General features: G+C 51.4%; 1 protein-coding gene and 1 pseudogene across 1 annotated transcript in view; both read left to right on the forward strand.

Moving 5' to 3' along the window:
• POLR1A (RNA polymerase I subunit A) overlaps window positions 1-3734 on the forward strand; it is an 84005-nt gene extending 80271 nt beyond the window's left edge. Inside the window, exons 31-34 of the mRNA XM_040224265.1 lie at window positions 245-445; window positions 1673-1790; window positions 2272-2436; window positions 2812-3734. Of these exons, the coding sequence (XP_040080199.1) occupies window positions 245-445; window positions 1673-1790; window positions 2272-2436; window positions 2812-2912 (585 nt within the window). The 3' untranslated portion in view covers window positions 2913-3734. The remainder of the gene's footprint in view (window positions 1-244; window positions 446-1672; window positions 1791-2271; window positions 2437-2811) is intronic.
• Window positions 3735-6788: 3054 nt separating this feature from the next.
• Window positions 6789-19793, forward strand: LOC120852264 (annotated as a pseudogene).
• Window positions 19794-21073: the final 1280 nt, after the last annotated feature.

A 21073-nucleotide genomic window follows, 5' to 3' on the forward strand; every position in this document is an offset into this window, starting at 1 on the left:
CATGTTGTGTGGAGGTGAGTTTCCTCAGCGACATCTGTGAAAATGGATGGTGCTCTGCCGTTTTCTCCTCAGTCTGTGGGACCGGACATGGCTGCCATGTGGTCATTACGTCAGCCCGTGTTCACATGCCAAGTCCACTGCCCGGCTTGCCCCAGTGGGGCTCTGGAGGGGTCTCTCAGGGACCCTGAGTGGTGTGGCACTGGGGCACCCCTGTCTTCTGGCTCAGCTCCCCTTCCTCTTGCAGGTGACGCTGAAGCTCCCTCTCATGAAGGTCAACTTTGACATGAGCTCCCTGGTAGCGTCCTTGGCCCAAGGAGCTGTCATCTATGCAACCAAGGGTATCACAAGGTGCCTCCTGAATGAGACCACCAACAGTAAGAACGAGAAGGAGCTTGTCTTAAACACAGAAGGCATCAACCTCCCGGAGCTGTTCAAGTACGCCGAGGTGCGTGTTTCCTCAGGGTCGCATGCTGTCCTGCAGATGGGTCCTCACGCAAGCTCAGGCTCCAGCCGCTCTGTCCTGGCCCTCCCTGGGCTATTCATGCTTCTAACCCAGGGTTCCCAAAACAAGTCCGAAGCCCGGGCCACCTCTGGGGGATCTCCAGTGCACATGAGTCTGGTTAAGATTTGCAGAACAAAACCTGCTTAACTTTACTGAACCCAGAGTTTCCAAAATTAATTTGTGTGCAGTTTCTTTTCTTTGAAATCGAAACCTCCAAAGATAGACTTGTAAGAAATAGTTACACTGAGTGCTGGCTGGGGAGCTGCTCGGTTTATTTGGTGATCGGGGCCCTGGGCCCCCACACCTGGCAGAGTCCTTTGTATCCTGTTCCCCCTGCTTCCCAAGTACAGCCATCCTTTCCTCTGAGCTCTTTCTTGCTTCCCCCTAGTTCACTTCATCTCCCAGAATCTTCTGAGATGCTCTCAACCTCCAGGCACAAGTTTTCCCCACTGCATTCTGAGTTGCTGGGACCAGCCCACTCTTCCCTCATCTGCACTAAGCTGGCAGGGCCCCCCAGCCTCACACACCTCCTCCCACAGCACTGCCCTGCACACGCCCGACCTCTGCCCGGAGCCTTTCGCCAGCTGCTTCACCAGGGGACAGAGCGGGAAGGGCTCAGGCCTCCCCAGAACCAGCCACTGACAGGCGCACTCGAGTCATGCCCGTGGGATCAGTCACACCCCGCTGGGGTCTCTGCTGTCTCCTGTGGCGGTGACATGCCCTAGCACACAGCCACTGTGAGCCCCACCCGGGGATGGCTGAATTGGAGCTTCAGGTCCCTGGAGAGGCCCGGCAGACCCCCGTTCCTGGGGAAGGAAATTGAATCTCTGCCAGGGAAGTTGCCTCACCTACCAGCAGAGCCTCCACCCTCGGAAACAGGTCTCTCTGTTATATAAACAAACACCTTTGTTCCTGACTCTGAAAGTGGGTAGCGAATCATCACCCAGCCCTGGCTAATGGTGAGAGAGACCCTGGGCCTAGCCAGCATGCTGTCGGCCGCTCCGCTCACACCATTTCTTAGGCTAGTCCTGGGCCGCCTCACGCCCACTTTGTCATCAGCTGCACCCGAGCACGCCAGCCGAGGAGGCAGCGAGGCCCTGGGGTGGGACATGTCCGTGGGAGGGAGCAGAAGGCAAGGCCCTCCACGCCATCCTCTCCTGCCTCCCCCAGGTCCTAGATCTGCGCCGTCTCTATTCCAACGACATCCATGCCATGGCCAGCACGTACGGCATCGAGGCCGCACTGCGTGTGATTGAAAAGGAGATCAAGGACGTGTTTGCCGTATATGGTGAGAGGGGATGCAGGTGGCAGGCAGGAGGCCCTGGGGTGCCGGTCTAGATCTTCAAGGAGCTGAAATATGGGTGCAGTGAGGGTGGAGCCCACAGGACCCTCAAGGCCCCCATAAAGAAGGGTCCCTGGGTGTCAGTCTTTTCAGTCCCGTCCCCAAGGCCTCCCCACCCCCCGGCATGTTTCTGATCTTGGCCTCAGAGGGAGAGCCTCTTGCTCACCTCGCCTTCAGGATCTCAGTTCCCAAAGGCACACAGTGCTGTAGCGGCTCGAATCCTGCAGGGCTGCTGCCCACGCTGCTAGAGGCAGTCAGGATGCCCGGGGACACAGGGCTGCCCACCGAGGTCGGGTCAGAGAGCTGAGTGAGTAGGTAACGGGGTTGGGTCGGGGGGAGCCCTGGGGTCAGGTGACGCTGCTCCCCCCTCTCCCCATCCCCTCTTCACTGCTGAACCCCCATCCTGCTGTTGCCACCCCTGTGACAGGCATCGCCGTTGACCCCCGCCACCTCTCGCTGGTGGCTGACTACATGTGCTTCGAGGGTATTTACAAGCCACTGAACCGCTTTGGGATCCGGTCAAACTCCTCGCCACTGCAGCAGATGACGTTTGAGACCAGCTTCCAGTTTCTGAAGCAGGCCACCCTCCTGGGTCAGTCGTGGGCACATCCTTGGCCTTTCCCACCCCTGCCTGAATCTGTTCTGGGCAGACAAGGCTCATCCCTCAGGCACCCTTCCACAACCTCGCACGTTGGGGAGAGCCTGGGCTGTCACACAGGAAGCGCTGGTGGGTGGGCACCAGACTGGAGGGCCACCTCTGCCTTTTGGAGGAGAGGGGAGGGTCTTCCTCTCTTCAAAATGCAGAAGCATCGCGGCCTCGTTCCCACCAGGCCCCAAGCTTCGGTGCCACCCTCGTGGCCCTGGAGGGGCCCTAACCGCCAAGCCTCTTGCTGAGTGCCCTTCACACCTGTCTCTTCCCCTCCCATCACTCCCAGCTACACCTCACAAGCGCTCTTGTGTCTCCCAGGATCCCATGACGAACTGAGGTCCCCATCAGCCTGCCTCGTGGTCGGGAAGGTCGTCAAGGGCGGGACCGGTCTCTTCGAGCTCAAGCAGCCACTAAGATAGTGCCCCCTATGCACCAGCCCGCCCGTCACAGGAGAGAACTGGGAGACCAGAGTCCTGGGCAGTTCACAGTGATGGCGCAGGGCCTGGCAGTGACTTTGGGGGTCCAAAGAGCAGCTGGCCTTTGAGCTGGACTGAGATCACCTGGGAAGTGGATGAGTTGCTCGTCTTCACCCCTTCCCATCTCAGGATGTGAATGAAGTCCTTACCAGATACCCCCCAGACCCCTTAACCCTGGCTCAAAGTGGCTGGACCCTCCCCTGTGCTGCAGGACACCTCGAAGGTGGAACCCCCAGGGTAAGGAGGTGAGGTCTCAGTGCTGTGAGCAGCCAGTGACTGCAGGCATGCTTCCTGGGGGCTCAAAACAGGCAGAACACTGCTGCCTCTTGGCCTGCTTCTGCTGGCTGCACCAGCCCCTGGGGACAGAGTTGTGTAAGAGTCACTCCTGAGGCTCTCTCTGGACCAAGCACAGGATGGTAGAGACCTCTACTCCACCCACTTTCTGTCGGCAGCTCACTCCCACCTGAAACCCTGAATCCCCAGCCAGGCTGCGCTGTTGGAGTGAGTTGCCTGGCTGGCTTTCCCTAGCTCTGCTCTCAATCCAGCACTGAGGCCTGTGTCTCTCTGTAGGCTCTGCCCCATCCGGGGCTCCCTTGACCTCTGGTACCAGCAGCATGGGGCCCTGGCATGGACAGAAAAGTCAGAGGACTTGGACCCAGGCTTTGTAGAACCAGAGGCTGTTTCTATTTTTGTCTAATGTTATTCCAACTCAAGCTGAGTAATAAACATCGCTGGAACCAGCCATCAGGAGAAACATGGAAGAGACTTCAGGCTTTTGGTTTTTTTGTTCTTGGCTCTTTGGTTTATGGTTTCTGTGTTGTGATTTGAGAGCTCACAAGTAAAACTACTCAGCACAGTCAGAGCTCAGGTTCCTCTTCCTGTTTTTTTGGCAGAGGGTGTGGAAGGAGAGCTCAGCCTTGGCAGCCTCCCCATCTGACCCCAGCCAGTCCCTGCGGTGTCCCCCTTCCACAACCAGCTTTTAGCCCTGAGGCCAGGGGAGCAAAAGCCAGTGGGAAGGAGCGATGGCTGGGCTGGGAAGGGAGGGGAGGCCTCGTCTGAGAAGAGTGCCCGCTGCTGCCTCCAGACACATGATGAGCAGACTCAGCCTGTGTGTCCTGCACTGGCACCAGGGGAAAGCTGGCAGAAATAGGACTCACCTGGGATTTCCCTGACGATCCAGTGGTTAGGATGATAGACGCTTCCACTGCAGGGGCCGTGGGTTCATTCCCTGGTTGGGGAGCTAAGATCCTGCATACCCCACGTGTGTGCGTGCTCGGTCGTGTCCGATTCTTTGCGACCCTGTGGACTGTAGCCCACCAAGTTCCTCTGTCCATGGGATTTCCCAGACAAGAATACTGGAGTGGGTTGCCATTTCCTTCTCCAGGGGAGCTTCCTGACTCAGGGATTGAACCCAAGTCTCTTGCTTTGGCAGGCAGATTCTTTACCACTGAGCAACAAGCATGAGTCTAAATATGAGCAGGGTTGAGAATCGCCAACTTATTAGAATAAGCCCTGGGTTGTGCCAGGTCACAGCCAGCATCCCCTCTTCATTGGTGAGTTGACTTCTCTATGTGAGTCAGACACCTGATTTCCCCACAAAGATCTTAAGGTCTGATACCTGCCCTCAAGAAGCAGGTGGGTATGTATGTGTATGTGTATGAGATGAAGCTCTCATGGTGCCAAGAACACAGTGTGATTCAAAGGACACCTTGATAGGCTCTACCTGGAGTCTCAGCAAACAAAGAGGTGGTGATGCTTCTGGCCAGAAAGCAAGAGGTTCGTAGCTGCCTCCCAGCCCAGCACATCAGGGCACCTGCTTGCTCAGCTTACAAGTTCCTAGCAGCAGGACTCCTGCAGGGGCAGGAAGAGGGGACGTGACCAGCAAGTGTTTCTAGAAGCAGCTCTGAGAAGTTCCCATTTAAAAAGCTAAGCTTGAATTACTGAAAGAGAATCATGCCTTGAGTTCTTTAAGCAGTTCCTTGCTCCTCCCTGGAGAGGTAATCAAGAGCTCTGTTGAGTTCATACAGCTCTGGTTTGTTCGCAGCCCCGGGGAGAGGCCAGAACCTGGTACCCGGGAACAGGGCTGAGCACCTCAGCTCACCTGGGCTGGGCTTGGTTGTCCCTGGAGCTGTTCAGCGCTTAAGCAGTTGCCCCCTTCTCCCCTCTCCTCATCCTGCACTCGCCCAATCTTTTTTTTTTTTTTTTTGATGTACTATCTTTCCATGGGTATCTTCTTTTTTTTTTTTTTAGAGGTGGCAAGCTTCCCCAGTGGCTCAGCAGTAAAGAATCTGCCTGCTGATGCAAGAGACTCAGGTTCAAACCCTGATTCAGGAAGATCCCCTGGAGGAGGAAATGGCAACCTAACTCCAGTATTCCTGCCTGGAGAATTCCAGGGACAGAGGAGCCTGGCAGGCTACAGTCCACAGTGTCACAAAGAGTCAGACACAACTAAAGCAACTGAGCACAACAGGTTGTTTGTTCTTCTGACTGCATGCCAGCATGCAGGATCTTAGCTCCCTATTCAGGGATCAAACCCCTGCCCCCAGCAGTGAAAGCTCAGTGTCCTAACCACTGAACTGCCAGGGGATTTCTGCACACATGCAGTCTTGATGCCCACTGCACCAGGCTCCCAAAGATAACAGGAAGAACACAGGCCCTGCTTTCACTGAGCTCAGGGTCTAGGGCCCCAAACTGACAAGCACATCGGAAATTGAGCCTGTGTGACCCAGCCAGAGGCTGAGGAAGTCACGAGGCATTGCATAAACATGCACTCTGCCCTCCCTTGGCACTTGGGGTGAGGCCCTCACCCACGCAGCTGGCTCTGGGGGGAAGCCAGAGTGGGAAGGAGAAGTGAGGAGGCACTCGGGTGCCAGAAGCCAGAAGGGAGGGGAATGAGAAAACCAGCAGTCCAGTCATCACCACCCTCTTCCTGCACCCACTCCCAGCCCAGTTCCCCCACCTTCTCCCTCGATGTTGCAGCCCCCTAGGCCTTTCTTTGCAAGTGGTAGTCAACCCTGTTCAGAGGTCATGCATCCACTGACCACTGCTTTCCACACTGGCTGCCCAGCACTGTTATCTCAGAGAGATATCTACCAGCCAGAAACCACAGGCCTCGGGTCTTCTTCTCTGACCCATGGTTCTTGCCTGGAAAATGAAGTGCTGGTATATTGAACCAGTCAAACCTCAAGAACGGAGCTGAGCAGCACGGCCGCATTTCAGGCAAGAAACAGCTGTGAAATCGGACGACTCCTGGAATCTCGGGACCTCAGCTGGCCTCTCTGTGCCTCAGTTTCCTTATCTGTAAAACTGGTTAAATCCGTGTTCATAAACGCATGCGGCTATAAATGTTTACCTATATAGCAAGTGGTCTTTTAAGTGGGAGTGGGGGACAGTTTTGCCCCCTGGACATTTGGCCCCATCATCTTTGGTCATCACAGCTGGAGAGCAGGGGGCGCTACTATTACCTAGTGGGCAGGGGCCTGAGACGCTGCTACATTGTCTGCAATCCAAGCACAGTAAGGAATTACCCTCCACGTTCTGCTTGCTGGCGGGCTTTCCTGGTGACTCTGAAGAATCCCCCCTGCCAATGCAGGAGACTCATTTTCAGTCCCTGAGCAGGGAAGATCCTCTGGAGAAGGAAATGGCAGCCCACTCCAGTATTCTTGCCAGGAGAATCCCATGGACAGAGGAGCCTGGCGGGCTACAGTCCATGGGGTCCCAAAAGTCAATGAGGCCACAAAGGTTCATGGGGTCACAAAGAGTCAGACACAACTGAGCCCATGAGCACATTCCCCTGGGTGGCAATGCGGAGGCCTGGACATGCCTGGAGTTACCGTAAAAGACATGAACCAGGCAGAGTTCATCAGAGCCCTGGCAGCCTTCCTCACAAAGTCCAGGAAGCTGAAATGTGGATGCTGTCAGGCCGGCCAAGCATAAAGAGCTCACTCCCAGTGGTTCTACACACGAGCTGCTTCCACAGCACAGCATCTGTAGTTCCCAGGTGCCGAGGTGGTTCCATGACCAACAGTTCTAGAGAGTGTCAGAGACATGCTGCCTGACCAACCCCAAGAGCAGGGCCTGCCAGGTCCTCCTAGCCCTGGAGGGCCTGAAGATGGTGGAAAAGGACCAAGATGGGAGCTGCAAATGGACACATCCAGGACAGAGATCTGGACAGAATTGCCAGACAGGTGGCTTGCGAGAGTGCAGAGTCGCTTCAGTTGGTTCCGGCTCTTTGTGACCCCATGAACTGTGTAGCCCACCAGGCTCCTCTTGGTCCATGGAATTTGCCAGGCAACAATACTGGAGTGGGTTGCCGTGCCCTCCTCCAGGGAATCTTCCTGACCTAGGGTCTCTTGCGTCTCCTGCTTTGGCAGGTGGGTTCTTTACCACTAGCACCACCTGGGAAGACAGGTGGCAGCTGCAAACAAGAAGCATTACAACAGGGACTTCCCTGGCTGCTCAGTGGTTAGGACTTCACTTTCCAATGCAGGGGGTGCAGGTTGGACCCCGGGTCAGGGAGCCTCCAGGCCAAAAATCCAAAACATAAAAACCAAAGCAATATTGTAACAAATTCAATAAGATAAAAATGGTCCACATCAAAAAAAAGCTTAAAAAAAAAAAAAAGCATTGCAACAAATGATACTGGGTTAATAAACTGCTTGATTCATGAAAAACTGCACTTCCGGGGTGGTCCAGTGGTTAAAAACCCACCTGCCAATGGAGGAGACATGGGTTCGATCTCTGGTCCAGGAAGATTCCGCGTGTTGCAGGGCAACTAAGCCTGTGCCAGAACTAGAGCCCACGGGCTGCAACTGCTGAAGCTGGTGTGCTCTAGAGCGCATGCTCAGCAAAGAGAGAAGCCACTCAATGAGAGGCCTCCACAACTAGAGAGCAGCACTCCATCGCTGTAACTAGAGAAAGCCCATGGGCAGCAATGGAGACTCAGCACGGCCAAAGAAATGAATGAATAGAATTTTCTGGCCTCAAATGTACATGGTGCTAGAGCTGAGAAACCCTGCCTCCTACACATGTACGGGTGGGGGTGCAGTGGGGGTGTCAGGGGGTAACAATGTTTCTTTTACAAAATGGAATCATTTAAATTTTAGCCACTCTGAGAGCCAAACAACAGCATCTCATTGTTACTTTAGTCTGCAATTCCCTTGTCATAATTCTGAGCATTTTTTCACAGGTGAATTGGCTAGTCTCATTTGCACTGTGAGATTGTCTATTTGTATCATTTGCCCATTTCCCATTGGTTGGTTTCCACTGATCTTTACTGTCAATTTTAAAGGACTCATTTCTTACAGCTATATTAATAGATAACCTTTGGCAGCTGCATTACTTCCCCCCCCCCCCCCAATTAAATGAATGAGATAAAGAAAAGTGAAAGTGTTACTAGACTCTTTGCCACCCAGTGGACTGTAGCCCGCCAGGCTCCTCTTCTGTCCATGGAATTTTCCAGGCAAGAATACTGGAGTGGGTAACCATTCTCTTCTCCAGCAGATCTTCCCAACCCAAGAATTGGGTCTCCTATACTGCAGGCAGATTGTTTACCATCTGAGCCCCCAGGAAAGCCCGAATGAGATTATACAGACCAAGAACTCACCACCATGTGGTTAAGGAGATTGACTGCTGGCTGCACAGAGCTGTGCTCACTTCTTGACTCTGGTTAAGACACCTGGTCGTCTTCTGAGGTACAAAGATTGACGAAGCAAGTTCTCCCTTGTGAGGGACTAACAAGGAATCTCCATATGTGATAGCATTTCCATGGTGCTGGAGAAACCATGGTAACCGCAGAAAGTTTCTGAAGTCGGGAGCAGAGCATGGAGAGCCCTGCACTCCTGAGTGGCTGCTCTTAGCTGGGTTCCAGGTGCAGACACCCACTCTCCCCTGCATCTCATCCAGGGCGGTGAGGGATGCGGTTATGCTCTTCCTTTCATGGCAACGCTGCACAGTCAACACACAGAAGCACAAGGATCTGAGCCAGGCTGCTGGCTCGAGAGTCTGGGCTCCCGGTCTCCACACTGTGCCCACCCCCTCTACTGAGGCAATGGGGAAATGGTCTCACATCAGAGGAGCAGGTAAATGTGAGGATACCACATGCCTCCTCTGGCCAAGGAGCGCCCCTCCTGAGTATCCCTCCTGGGCATATAGACGGGACAGCCAGGCCTGGAGAGGGGCTCCTGTGCTTTGCCTGCCTGGGGAACTGGCAGCTCACAAGATGAAACTGGAACGAATAAATGGCCAGCAGCCACATTAACGAGCTAAAGAACCCCAATCTAAAGTGGAGGTAAATTTTTTTAGTATTTATTTTATTTATTTATTTGTCTGTGCTGGGCTTTAGTTGCAGCATGTAGGATCTTTGATCTTTGTTGCGCCTTGTTGTTCAGTCACTAAGTTGTGTCCGACTCTGCGACCCCATGAACTGCAGCATGCTAGCCTTCCCTGCCCTTCACCATCTCCCAGAGTTTGCTCAAACTCATGTCCAGTGAGTCGGTGATGCCATCCAACTATCTCATCCTCTGTCTTCCTCTTCTCCTCCTGCCTTCAATCCTTCCCAGCATCAGGGTTTTTTCCAGTGAGTCAGCTCGTCACATCAGATAGCCAAAGTATTGGAGCTTCAGCTTCAGCATCAGTCCTTCCAGTGAATATTCAGGACTGATTTCCTTTAGCATTGACTGGTTTGATCTCCATGCAGTCCAAGTGACTCTTAAGAGTCTTTTCCAGCACCAAAGTTCAAAAGCATCCAGTTGCACCATGCAGGATCTTTAGTTGTGGCATGTGGGATCTAGTTCCCTGACTAGGGATCAAACACAGGTCCCTGCATTGGGAACTCAGAGTCTTAGACACTGAACCACCAGGGAAGTCCTTGGAGGTAAATTTTGAAGATTTGGGGAAATATATCATGTGTGTTACTGGAAAGAATCTCAAAACCTGGGCGCGAGCCCTTTACTGCAGAGGAGAGCAGTACAAGGTAGCAAGGATTCCTGTGATATTATCTGGTGTGATCCCCTCAGGCCAGCGGCATTCATCCTATCCACCCCATTTCATGAAATTAAAAGACTCCTTGGAAAAAAAGCTTTGACCAACCTAGAAAGCATATTAAAAAGCAGAGACATCACTCTGCCAACAAAGGTCCATCTAGTCAAAGATACGGTTTTCCAGTAGTCATGTATGAATGTGAGAGTTGGAGTATAAAGAAAGCTGAGCACCGAAGAATTGATGCTTTTGAACTGTGCTGTTGGAGAAAACTCTTGAGAGTCCCTTGGACTGCAAGGAGATCCAACCAGTCCATCCTAAAGGAAATCAATCCTGAATATTCACTGGAAGGACTGATGCTCAAGCTAAAACTCCAACACTTTGGCCACCTGATGGGAAGAACTGACTCATTTGAAAAGATCCTGATGCTAGGAAAGATTGAAGGCAGGAGGAGAAGGGGATGACAGAGGATGAGATGGTTGGATGGCATCACCAACTTGATGGACATGAGTCTGAGCAAGCTCCAGGAGTTGGTGATAGACAGGGAATCCTGGTGTGCTGCAGTCCATGGGGTTGCAAGGAATCGGACATGACTGAATGACTGAACTCACTAACTGAGGATGAGTCTTAGGTTCTATTGATCAGATGGGTTTGTAATCTCCTTTGAAAATAGAAAAGGGAGCCCTGGGAAATGAGACCCAGGTCTGTTAGGGACTGGGTTGGGAGCTGGGGTCAGGGGGAAAGGTCCAGAGAAGTCTGATGGATGAGTCTTCAGGAAGCTGGACGGCAGGGTTCACTGTGGGTTACGGGCGGGACAAGGGTGATGAAGCCCACAACCCGGCTGGCCATCTAAGGCCAAGGGCTGGCCATTCCCAGTGCCCACGGACCTCTGCCCCTACTCTCTGAGCCTCCCAGCCTGCTTTCCAGTCTCGCCTCAGAGGCCTGGCCTGGCAAGCACCCTGGGGCCTGGTGGCTGCACCCGGCACAGTGCTGTGTTAGGTGCCTCTCCCAAGACCAGTTCCTCGCCCAGCAGTCTGCTGCCAGGGGACCAGCTGACCCCGGGTGAAGACTGCCCCGGCTTTGCACAGTGCCCTGGGCTCTCCCAGACCAGGGGTATTTTCCCTCCCGCAGCAGCTTGACTCACTTGGACTCCTCCACATCCGGTCACAGCTCAGGCCCTGGGCAGCCAAGGACTATCTGGTCAGTCCAGCCCAGACTCTGTGCTCTAATAATACATATCCGATGAAGGAGGAAGGAAAGAAACAAGAAAGGGAGGGGAGAGGAAAGGGCGGATGCAGGGAGCTCCTGTGTCATGTCTTCAAAATAAGCACATTTTCTCCTCCGTTTTGCAGAGCTGTGGTTCTCAAAGTAAGGTCCCTGGGTCAGCAGCCTAAGGGTCACCCAAGCATTTGTAGAAACGTGAATTCTTGGACCAGACCATAACCTTCCTGAGTCAGAGACTCTGGGGTGGGGCCCCTGCTCTGTTTTTACAGCCCTCTGGGGGATTCTTGGTCAGGCTCTAATTTGCAAATCACTGCCCCAGAAATATCAGGAGGAAGTGTTCTTACGGCACTGTCCTTTTTTTAAAAGCTAGTTCAGCCCCAGGGCTGAACTCAGGAAACAGTCTCAGCCTTCCCAGACAGTTGCCTCTGCATTGCCCGTGTTTGACCCATGGGGCGTGGCAGTGCGTGGAGGGCAGGCTTTGCGGGGCTGTGGGTCTCCAGCAGGCTGTGGCACCTCTGTGTCCCTCACATCCATTAATTCATTTGAGCTGCCTGACAAATTAAAAGACACTCCTTGGAAGGAAAGTTAGGACCAACCTAGACAGCATATTAAAAGCAGAGACATTATTTTGACAACAAAGGTCCGTCTAGTCAAGGCTACGATTTTTCCAGTAGTCAAGTATGGATGTGAGAGTTGGACTATAAAGAAAGCTGAGCACTGAAGAATTGATACTTTTGAACTGTGGTGTTGCAGAAGACTCTTGAGACTCCCTTGGACTGCAAGGAGATCCAACCAGTCCATTCTAAAGGACATCAGTCCTGAATATTCAATGGAAGGACTGATGATGTTGAGGCTGAAACTCCGATAGAGAAGATGAGATGAGATGATCTGATGAGAAGAACTGACTCATTTGAAAAGACCCTGGGAAAGATTGAAGGCGGGAGAAGGGGACGACAGAGGATGAGGTTGTTGGATGACATCACTGACTCAATGGACATGAGTTTGAATAAACTCCGGGAGTTGGTGATGGACAGGGAGGCCTGGCGTGCTGCAGTCCATGGGGTCACTAAGAGTCAGACCCAACTGAGTGACTGAACTGAACTGACAATCTGTGAGGGCAAATACAGCACCTCAGTTTAATAGACAGGAAAAGAGGCTCAGAGGGGTTCCCAACTCCTTGAGGGGTAAGATCTGTGCCTAACAAGCAGTTTAAATAACCAGATGGAGAGACTTCCTGCGCTTGAGTGGTAGGTCTGACCTCCTACAGCCCCACCTCTCCCCTCAGTAGGCCCCTGCCTGTGTGCTAAGTCACTTCAGTTGTGTCCATCTCTTTGTGACGCTATGGATTGTCGCCCGCCAGGCTCCTCTGTCCATAGGATTATTTTGGCAAGAATACTGGAGTGGGTTGCCATTCCCTTCTCCAGGGGATCTTCCAGATCCAGGGATCGAACCTGAGTCTACTGGGTCTCCTGCTTTGAAAGCAGATTCTTTACCGCTGAGCCACCAGGGAAGCCCCTCACTAGGTGAGCGGTGCCTAAGTAGGACATCCTGGGGAAGGGGAGCAGTGAGGAACAGGGTGGGCCTTGGGCCTCCTCCTACAGTGCTGGTGGGCAGCATTTTCCTCTGGACCCCAACAAACCCCACCAGTACCTCTTACCCATGTAAAGTCCTCTATGTTAAAAATTCCTCCAGACAAATCAGTTCCACTTCTGGGTATATACACAAAAAATTGAAATCAGGGGCTTGGAAAGGTATTTGCACACCCATGCTCATAGCAGCATTAGTCACAAGAGCCAAAGGGTGAAAATAACCCAGATATCTATCAATGGATGAATATGGTAAACAAAATGGGGTATATACATGCAATGGGATATTATTGAGCCATTAAAATAAGTAGTGACCTGAATCTAATCACTGGGTTGGGAAGATCTCCTGGAGAAGGGAAGCACTACCCCCCCCCCAGTATCCTGGCCTGGAGAATTCCATGGACTGTATAGTCCATGGGGTGGAAAAGAGTTGGACACATCCAAGAGACTTTCACTTTCTTTCCAAATACACGGTTCAAGGAATTCTCTGGCAGTCCAGTGGTTAAGACTCCATGTTTCTACTGCAGGGAGTGAGGGTTTGATCCCTGGTCTAGGGAACTAAGGTTCTGCATGCTGCACAGTGTAGCCAAAAAAAAAAAGCTTCCCTCCTCACCTACCGCCCAAAACATGCTTGGGGCTTCCCTGGTGGCTCAGACAGTAAAGGACCTGTCTGTAGTACAAGAGACCAGAGTTCAGTCCCTGGGATGGGAAGATTCCCTGGAGAAGGGAATGGTAATCCACTCTAGCATTCTTGTCTGGAGAATCCCATGGACACAGGAGCTTGGGGGTTTACAGTCCATGGCGTCACAGAGTCAGACGCGACTGAATGACTACCACTTTCCCTTTTTCAAAAACATGGTACAACTGGAAAGACATTATGCCAAGTGAAATAAGCCAGGTATTCAAAGGCAAATACTAAACGATTCCATTTCTGTGGAATAAGGTAGTGAACTTCATAGAGACAAAAGGAAGAAGGGTGATTGCTGGGGGCTGGTGGGAGGAGTAATGGGGAGTTAGCATTTAATCCGTCTATGGGGTCGCACAGAGTCGAACACGACTGAGGCGACTTAGCAGCAGTAGCAGCAGCAGCATTTAACGGGTACGGAGTTTCAGTTTTGCAAGATGAATTTCAGTTTTGCAAGTCCGAGGTGGACGGTGCTGATGGTTGCCCAACAATGTGAATGTACTTAATGCCCCTGAAACTGTATACTTAAAGATGGTTAAAATGGTCAATTTCATGTCATATCTATTTCACCACAATAAAAATTGCTATCCATTAATGAGTCCCACTGCCCCCACCCCCAAATCCCCTGGAAATTGGAATCAATTTCGGGGAAACAAAGCATACAGATCATTTGGCAAATATCCTACACAGCCACATGACTCCACTGTGACAAGGGAGAGAAAGTTCTGGACATTGGGTACGACTTCCTGGGCTCCCATACTCTGATGCTGTGACCTGATTTCAAACTTGCAGTCTCTTCTTTTATGAAATGAACGGATACTATCTCAGGGTTCTGGTGAGGGCCAGAAAGGAGGTAATCTGAAAGCTCTCAGCACATAACCAGTGTTCAGTCAACAGTAGTTATGTATGGTGTTTCCTCAGCCTGCCGCAGGGCAAGCTCCTGTTTTATTCTTCAAAGCCCAGCCAGTTCAAATCCCACCTTTCTTGTGAAGCCTGTGGTAGCCTGCAGGATCGCTCACCAAACCACCTCATCCTCTGTGTCTGATGTCTGGCACAGTCAAGCAACTTGAAAGAGTCAGATGGTGGGTTTTTTATATATTTAAGAGTATATATTTTTAAAATATTTATTTATTAGGCTGCCTTGGGCCTTAGTTGTGGCACACAGGCTCCTCGATCTTTGTTGCAGTGTGTGTGTGTGTGTGTTAGTTGCTCAGTCGTGTCCGACTCTTTTCGACTCCATAGACTGTATGTGGAATTTTCAGCTGTGGCATGAGAACTCTTCGCTGTGGCATGTGGGATCTTAGTTCCTTGACCAGGGATCCAGCCCAAGCCCCTTGCACTGAGAGCATGGATTCTTAGCCACTGGATCACCCCAGATGGTGCTTCGCCATGATGTCTCTCCTTTCACTCTGGTCACTTGACTCCTGGGAGCAAAGCCCTAGCAACTGAAGGTGGACAGGCTGCATGAGTAAGAAACAAGCCTTTGTCACTGAAGCCTCTGAGATTTGGAGATTGCTTGTTTCCTCGATGTAACCCAGCTCAGGGCTACTCCAAGTGTGGTTTTGCTTTTGCAGCCTTGGCATCCCCTGAGGACTGGTTAGAGATGCAAATAATCGGGCCCCATCCTTGACCTACTGAACCAGATTCTGCATAAAGTGCTAAGCATGGCTTCTCTCCCAGAAAGGTGCTCAGTGGCTGTTATTTCCTCCCCAGTCCTCTGAGGTTTCTACAGAAGACTCTGCTAATAGCCTACTTAAGAGTTGCCTTCCTCTTCTCCCTACTGAGAACTCAGGTTTCTGTTGTTCAGTTGCTAAGTCTTGTCCGACTCTGCAAACCCATGGACTGCAACACATCAGGCTTTTCTGTTCTTCACCATCTGCTGGAGCTTGTTCAAACTCATGTCCATTGAGTCATTGATGCCATCCAGCCATCTCATCCTCTGTTGCCCCCTTCTCCTGCCCCCAGTCTTTCCCAGCATCAGGTCTTTTTCAGTGCATATTGGAGCTTCAGCTTCAGCATCAGTCTGTCCAATGTATGTTCAGGATTGATTTCCTTTAGGATTGACTGGTTTGATCTTGCTGTCCAAGGAACTCTCAAGAGTCTTCTCCAGCACTGAAGGACTGGCAGTGTGTTCAGGTGAAACACTCAGTTTCCCAGACTCCCTTGCAGCTAAGGGTAGTCATGTGACCTGATCCTGGTCATGTGACCTGGTTCATTTCTGACCCAGAGGAAGTCAGAGTAGGGCTTCAGGGAATTCTTGTCAAAGGCCACAGGCCTGGGTGGCAGGTTTCTCTGGCTTTGTGCCTTGTCCTTCCCCTTCCTTCCTGTCTGTTACTTCGATGTGGTGGCAGATTGTTACCCAGTGGCTCCCAGGACGCATACATTCCTGTGTTCACACCCTCAGGCAGCCCCCACCCACACTGGATCTGGGCTGGCCAGAGCCTAACTCTGACCAGTAGAATGTGGTTGCAGTGAGGTTCAGGGACTTCTGCTCTCAACCTGGGGCTTTCCTATAGGAGATCTTTTGACGGGAGATCACATTCCTGTCAAAGGGAGGGACAGCCATCCAACTCATCATCCAGATCTGAAACCAGGGAGTCACCTCACCTCCTTTTCATCTGCAACCAATTGGTCACCAGGACTGTCCCCACCCATGGCCCAAGTCCATCCCAGACTTGATCCATGGGGCAGCCATCAACTGACCTCCTGTCTTCCTCCCTGCCTGGTCTCCCCACCCCGCATCGAGCCTACATGTAGATGGATGTCATAGTGATCCTTCTAGGGAATTCCCTGATGGCCCAGCAGTTTGAACTCTACACTTTCATTGCCAGGGAACCAGGGACAATCCCTGGTCAAGGAACTAAGATCCTGAAAGCCATGTATTGCCACCAAAAAAAAACAAAAACAGAAGATTGATCTTTCTAAATACAGATCTGAAGATCATTCCCCAATGCTTTAGGGTAAGTCCCATGGCCCCAGCATGACCTACATGTCTATATGTGACATAGCTACTGCCTCAATCTCCAGCCCCCTCTCTGTCCATTCCCTTCTCTAAAGACCATGGACGGGACATGCCATGCTGCTCCCTGTTTCTCATACCAGCTTTGCCTACTGATAGCTCCATGTCTTTGCTTCAGCAATGACAAATGTCATCCTTCATGTTGCCTCAGTATCATGGTCTGTTCAGGCTGCTCGAATGGAATACTACAGACTGGGTGGTTTAAACAACAGAAATTTACTTTCATGATCTTGGAGGCTGGAAGTTCAAGATCCAGGTAGGTTTCATTCTCTGTTTTTTGTTTGTTTGTTTGTTTGTTTAAATGTCTTTATCTTTTGTTCTACTTTGTTCCAAGGAGATTAGCTTGCCTATTTGGAGGCCTGGGGTCTCTTCTGCTCTTGTTTAGAAGTTGCTCTGTAGGAGTTGTTCCATATTTTAATGAGCTTTTGATATATTGGTAGAGGAGGCAGGCAATCTCCCCATCTTACTCCTCTGCACCTTCTTCTGCTCTTAAAGCATCTTGGTAGGTTTCATTCTGATGCTTCTTGTCTTGGCTTATAGGCGGCTGCCATCTGGCTATGTGCTCACATGATATGTGAGCATGGGGAGAGAGGCAGTGAGTTCTCTGGCATCTCTTCTTTTAAGGACACTAATTCTATAAGATCAGAACCCCACACTCATGACTTTGTTTGACCATAGTTACTTCTGGAGGGGCCCCATCTCTAATTACAGCCACCATGGAGATTAGAGCTTCAATGTATGAATTTGGGAGGGAAACAGACATTCAATCCATAATAGACATTCAATTAGTAGTGACTGGGAATTCTCTGGTTGTCCAGTGCTTAGGATTTCATGCTTTCCCTACCAAGGGCACAAGTTCAATCCTGGTTGGGGGATTAAGATCCCACAAGCTTTGTGGCAAGGCAAAAGAGAGAGAGAGAGAAATTAGGAGTGGCTGCCTAGAGAACTGTGTCAAAAAGAATTCTGAGGTCCTTCCTAGGTTCTGTGGTGAAAAGAGCTATGGTTGATTAGTCACGTCTACCTATGGTTGATTATTCATGTCTACCTGGGGCTTCCCTGGTGGCTCAGATGGTAAGGAATCTGCCTGTAACACAGGAGACCCATCTTTGATCGCTGGTTCAGGAAGATCCCCCTGGAGGAGGGCATGACAACCTTTTCCAGTGTTCTTGTCTGGAGAATCCCCATGGACAGAGAAGCCTGGTGGACTACAGTTCACGGGGTCACAAAGAGTCGAACATGACTGAGCGACTGATACTTTCACTTTCATCTGGGGCTTAGAAAGGAGGGATTGTGGCGGCTCGTGTACTGTGTATTTTTCTTGTCTGTTTTATGTGTTTATCTTTCCACTCTCTCTTTTGGCCCAAGCACAATGCCTGACACATTCTAGGCTCTCAATACATTTTTTGATGAATGAATCAAGTGAGTAGTTGTCTCAAAGCACATTTCTCATCCATGATCTCACTTAAGCTTCACAGCAGAATGCGAGGTTGGTCCAAACAATTAAAGATGCTTAGAAATCTCCTTGAAAGTGTTCACCCCTCTCTCTGTCTCTCACTCCATTCTGGAGTTGCTGCATTTGACCTAGAGGCTGCATGGATGCCTAGACCAGAGTCTGTCTGGATCACAGGTGGCTCTTGCTGCCACTGTCTCCTAGAGCAGCTGAGGCCTTCGCCCTTCCTGCTGTCCCCCAACACTCCTGCATCCCCACTTGTCCCAGAGCCACCAACCCCATCCTCTGGCTACCAATCACTTCAAATGAGTGAAACACATGCTGTGGCCTCCAAGTCTGATAGAGCAAGGGGGTTGGGTGGGGACTGATTAACATTTTGATGGGTGGGGGCATGTGTTAATCATTGCTGTGATACAGGAAATTGAGAGCAGGTGAGGGTGTATGTGATAGGGGAAGGATGTCACGCTTAAAGGGAAAATGTACTCAAGTCTCCAGTACACTACAGGGCTTTCCAGGTGACTCAGTGGTAAAGAATCCATCGGCCAATGCAGGAAATGCGGGTTCAGTCCCTGGGTCAGGAAGATCCCCTGGAGGAGGACATGGAAACCCACTCCAGTATTCTTGCCTGGAAAATCCCACGGACAGAGAAGGCTGGTGGGCTTCAGTCCATGGGGTCACAGAGTTGAACATTACTGAGCAACTAAGCATGCACTGAAGTCTCTAGTATACCTGTTAGCAATGCAGCTCCTGTAATTGTGAGCGTGCGTCTGAGTGTGTGTGTCGTGGGGCTGCCTCTCCCCATCCTGTCACCCCTGTGCCCATGCTCAGCCATGCTGCCTCTGCCAGCCTGGCTGTGTGCCATGTGCCTGAGCCCCTTTAGGGCTGCGGTAGACACCCTTCCCTGGCCTCGCTCCTGGCTGCCTGCTAAGACTTCTTCCCACAGGGCACTAGTTCTCAGGCAGTGCCATGCTTAGCCCTGTGACATGTTCTCCTACCCATGAGGAGCTTGTGGCCAGCATCAGCAGCTGGACCACGCTGGGCTGTGTGTTGGGAAGGCCAGAGACCATGCCCCCATCTGGTTGGGTGGCAAGGACAGGTAAGCAGGCACAGTGGTGTGTGGGTATGTTTTGGGCCAGTGAACCCTGCTGTTTGCCTGCAGTCATGGTGGGAGCACAGGACTGGGAAGGGGAGACCAGACCTGGGGGGGTTGTTGGAGCCACACACTAATGTGCTAAGTCACTTCAGTTGTGCCCAACTCTTTGTGACCCTGTGTACTTACTATAGCCTGCCAGGCTCCTCTGTCCATGGGATTCTCCAGGTGAGAATATTGAAGTGTGTTGCCATGCCCTCCTTCAGTGGATCTTCCTGAGCCAAGGATTGAACCTCGGTCTCTTCAGATTATTGTCCAAGCCACCGGGGAAGCCCCAGGCAGCAAACAGCAGACGCCTGCTCTCTGGGTCTCACGACCTCAAGAACAAAGCAGGATTTCTTGCAGCCCATTCACTCGGGGTTCTCTCTCCTTACCATGGCCACTGTCTCATGAAGTTGCTACTGGGAGAGAAGGAAGCTGAGCCCAGTTCTGCTATGTGCTGAAGGTGGGGGTCCAGGGCCCAGCTCTCAACCATGGTCTGGTGTCCAGCAAGTTTCCCAAGGCTACATAAAGCTGGTGATCATCTCCCGGACCCTTCCCAGGTCGTCTCAGGAGATCCACAAGGAGGGCGCTGGCCCTTCCACTTCCTCAGCATCTTCCTTCAGGTCCCGCCTGTCCAGCCAAGAAAGCAGTGGAGCCCCTGGGGTGGAGTCACAGGGAGAAGGTGAGGCGCCCATGCTCTGGGGGAACAGCCTCGCCACTGAGTACCCGACCCCTCCAGTGGTGTGTTGAGAAATGGTCAAGTCTCTGTTCAAAGCCTGCTTGTGGACAAACCTGAGTCCTGTGGCAAGAACTCAGGGTGACTCACTCTTTATGAGGCTCCTGATTCCCCAGGAAAGTTGTTTCATGTTTATTGCTTTGTAAGAATGGAATTGGGGAATTTACTGGTGGTCCAGTGGTTAGGACAAGGTGCTTCAACTGAAGCGGGGCGAGAGTTCAATACATGGTCAGGGAACTAAGATCCCACAAGCCACATGGCTTGGCCAAAAAATAAATAAATAAAAAGTAAATGGACTCTTTTCACAGCCATTTTCTGCCCATCATGTGTCTTGTACTGTGGGTTCCCAGAATGGGGCCAGGGCTGTACAGCCCCTATCAGCAACCCTGGGCCCCCCGCCTCCCTTACTAACAGAGCCCCACTTTCAACCAGGCTGCAATATACTCTGCTTGGTCTAAGCCAAGAGTAATTCCAGTCCCTTTGCTCTTGACCCTGGCTGATGACAAGTAAGTAACTTCTGGGAAAATACATTTTTCATTTACATAGGGAAAGGGCCATTCTTATTCCTTTCCTGCTGTGTGTGGTCCTGCAAGGGTATAGAGCTGAGGCAAACATCCTGCCTGGAAGACCACATCACCACAGAGGGCCACCTCCAGTTGACATGATGGAGCCTGTTGTTGTCACTGAGCAGGACACTGTGGGGGCTTTCTGGGACAGACCTCTCCCCTATATCCTCTGCTTTAGCTGCTCTCTGTAGTTCCTAGATAATAGTATCTGATGCACACTTGCAGAGTTGTTTCACAGATGCTAAAACCCCAATCAAATGGAAGAAATTAACTAATTGATGACTAAAAGCATATAGCCCCCAGACCTACTGGGGATTATAAGTGCCTAAGGATTAAAAAAGTTAACCCCTGTGACACCACCATGTTCCCTCTCCATCAGCCAATCAGGGAACTGTGAGCTGATCACATACTCTGGGATGCCCTCCCTCACCTGGCCTTTAAAATGCTTTGCTGAAATCCTTTATGGAGTTTAGGGACTTTGAGTGTGGTCTCTTTGCTTGGCACCTTACAAGAAACATTGCTCTTTGCCCCAGGCTGGTATCAGTAGATTGGCTTTACTCCATGCGGGTAAGCAGACCCAAGTTTGGTTCAGTAACACTGTGACCAGTTTCAGTTCTGCTTTGCATTTACTTTATTTTTGTCTGTGCTGGGTCTTTGTTGCTGTGTACAGGCTTTCTCCACTTGCAGTGAGCAGGGGTTAGTCTCTAACTGCAATGTATAAGCTTCTC

This window comes from Oryx dammah, unplaced genomic scaffold (assembly GCF_014754425.2).
Source record: "Oryx dammah isolate SB20612 unplaced genomic scaffold, SCBI_Odam_1.1 HiC_scaffold_25, whole genome shotgun sequence".
NCBI lineage: Eukaryota > Metazoa > Chordata > Mammalia > Artiodactyla > Bovidae > Oryx > Oryx dammah.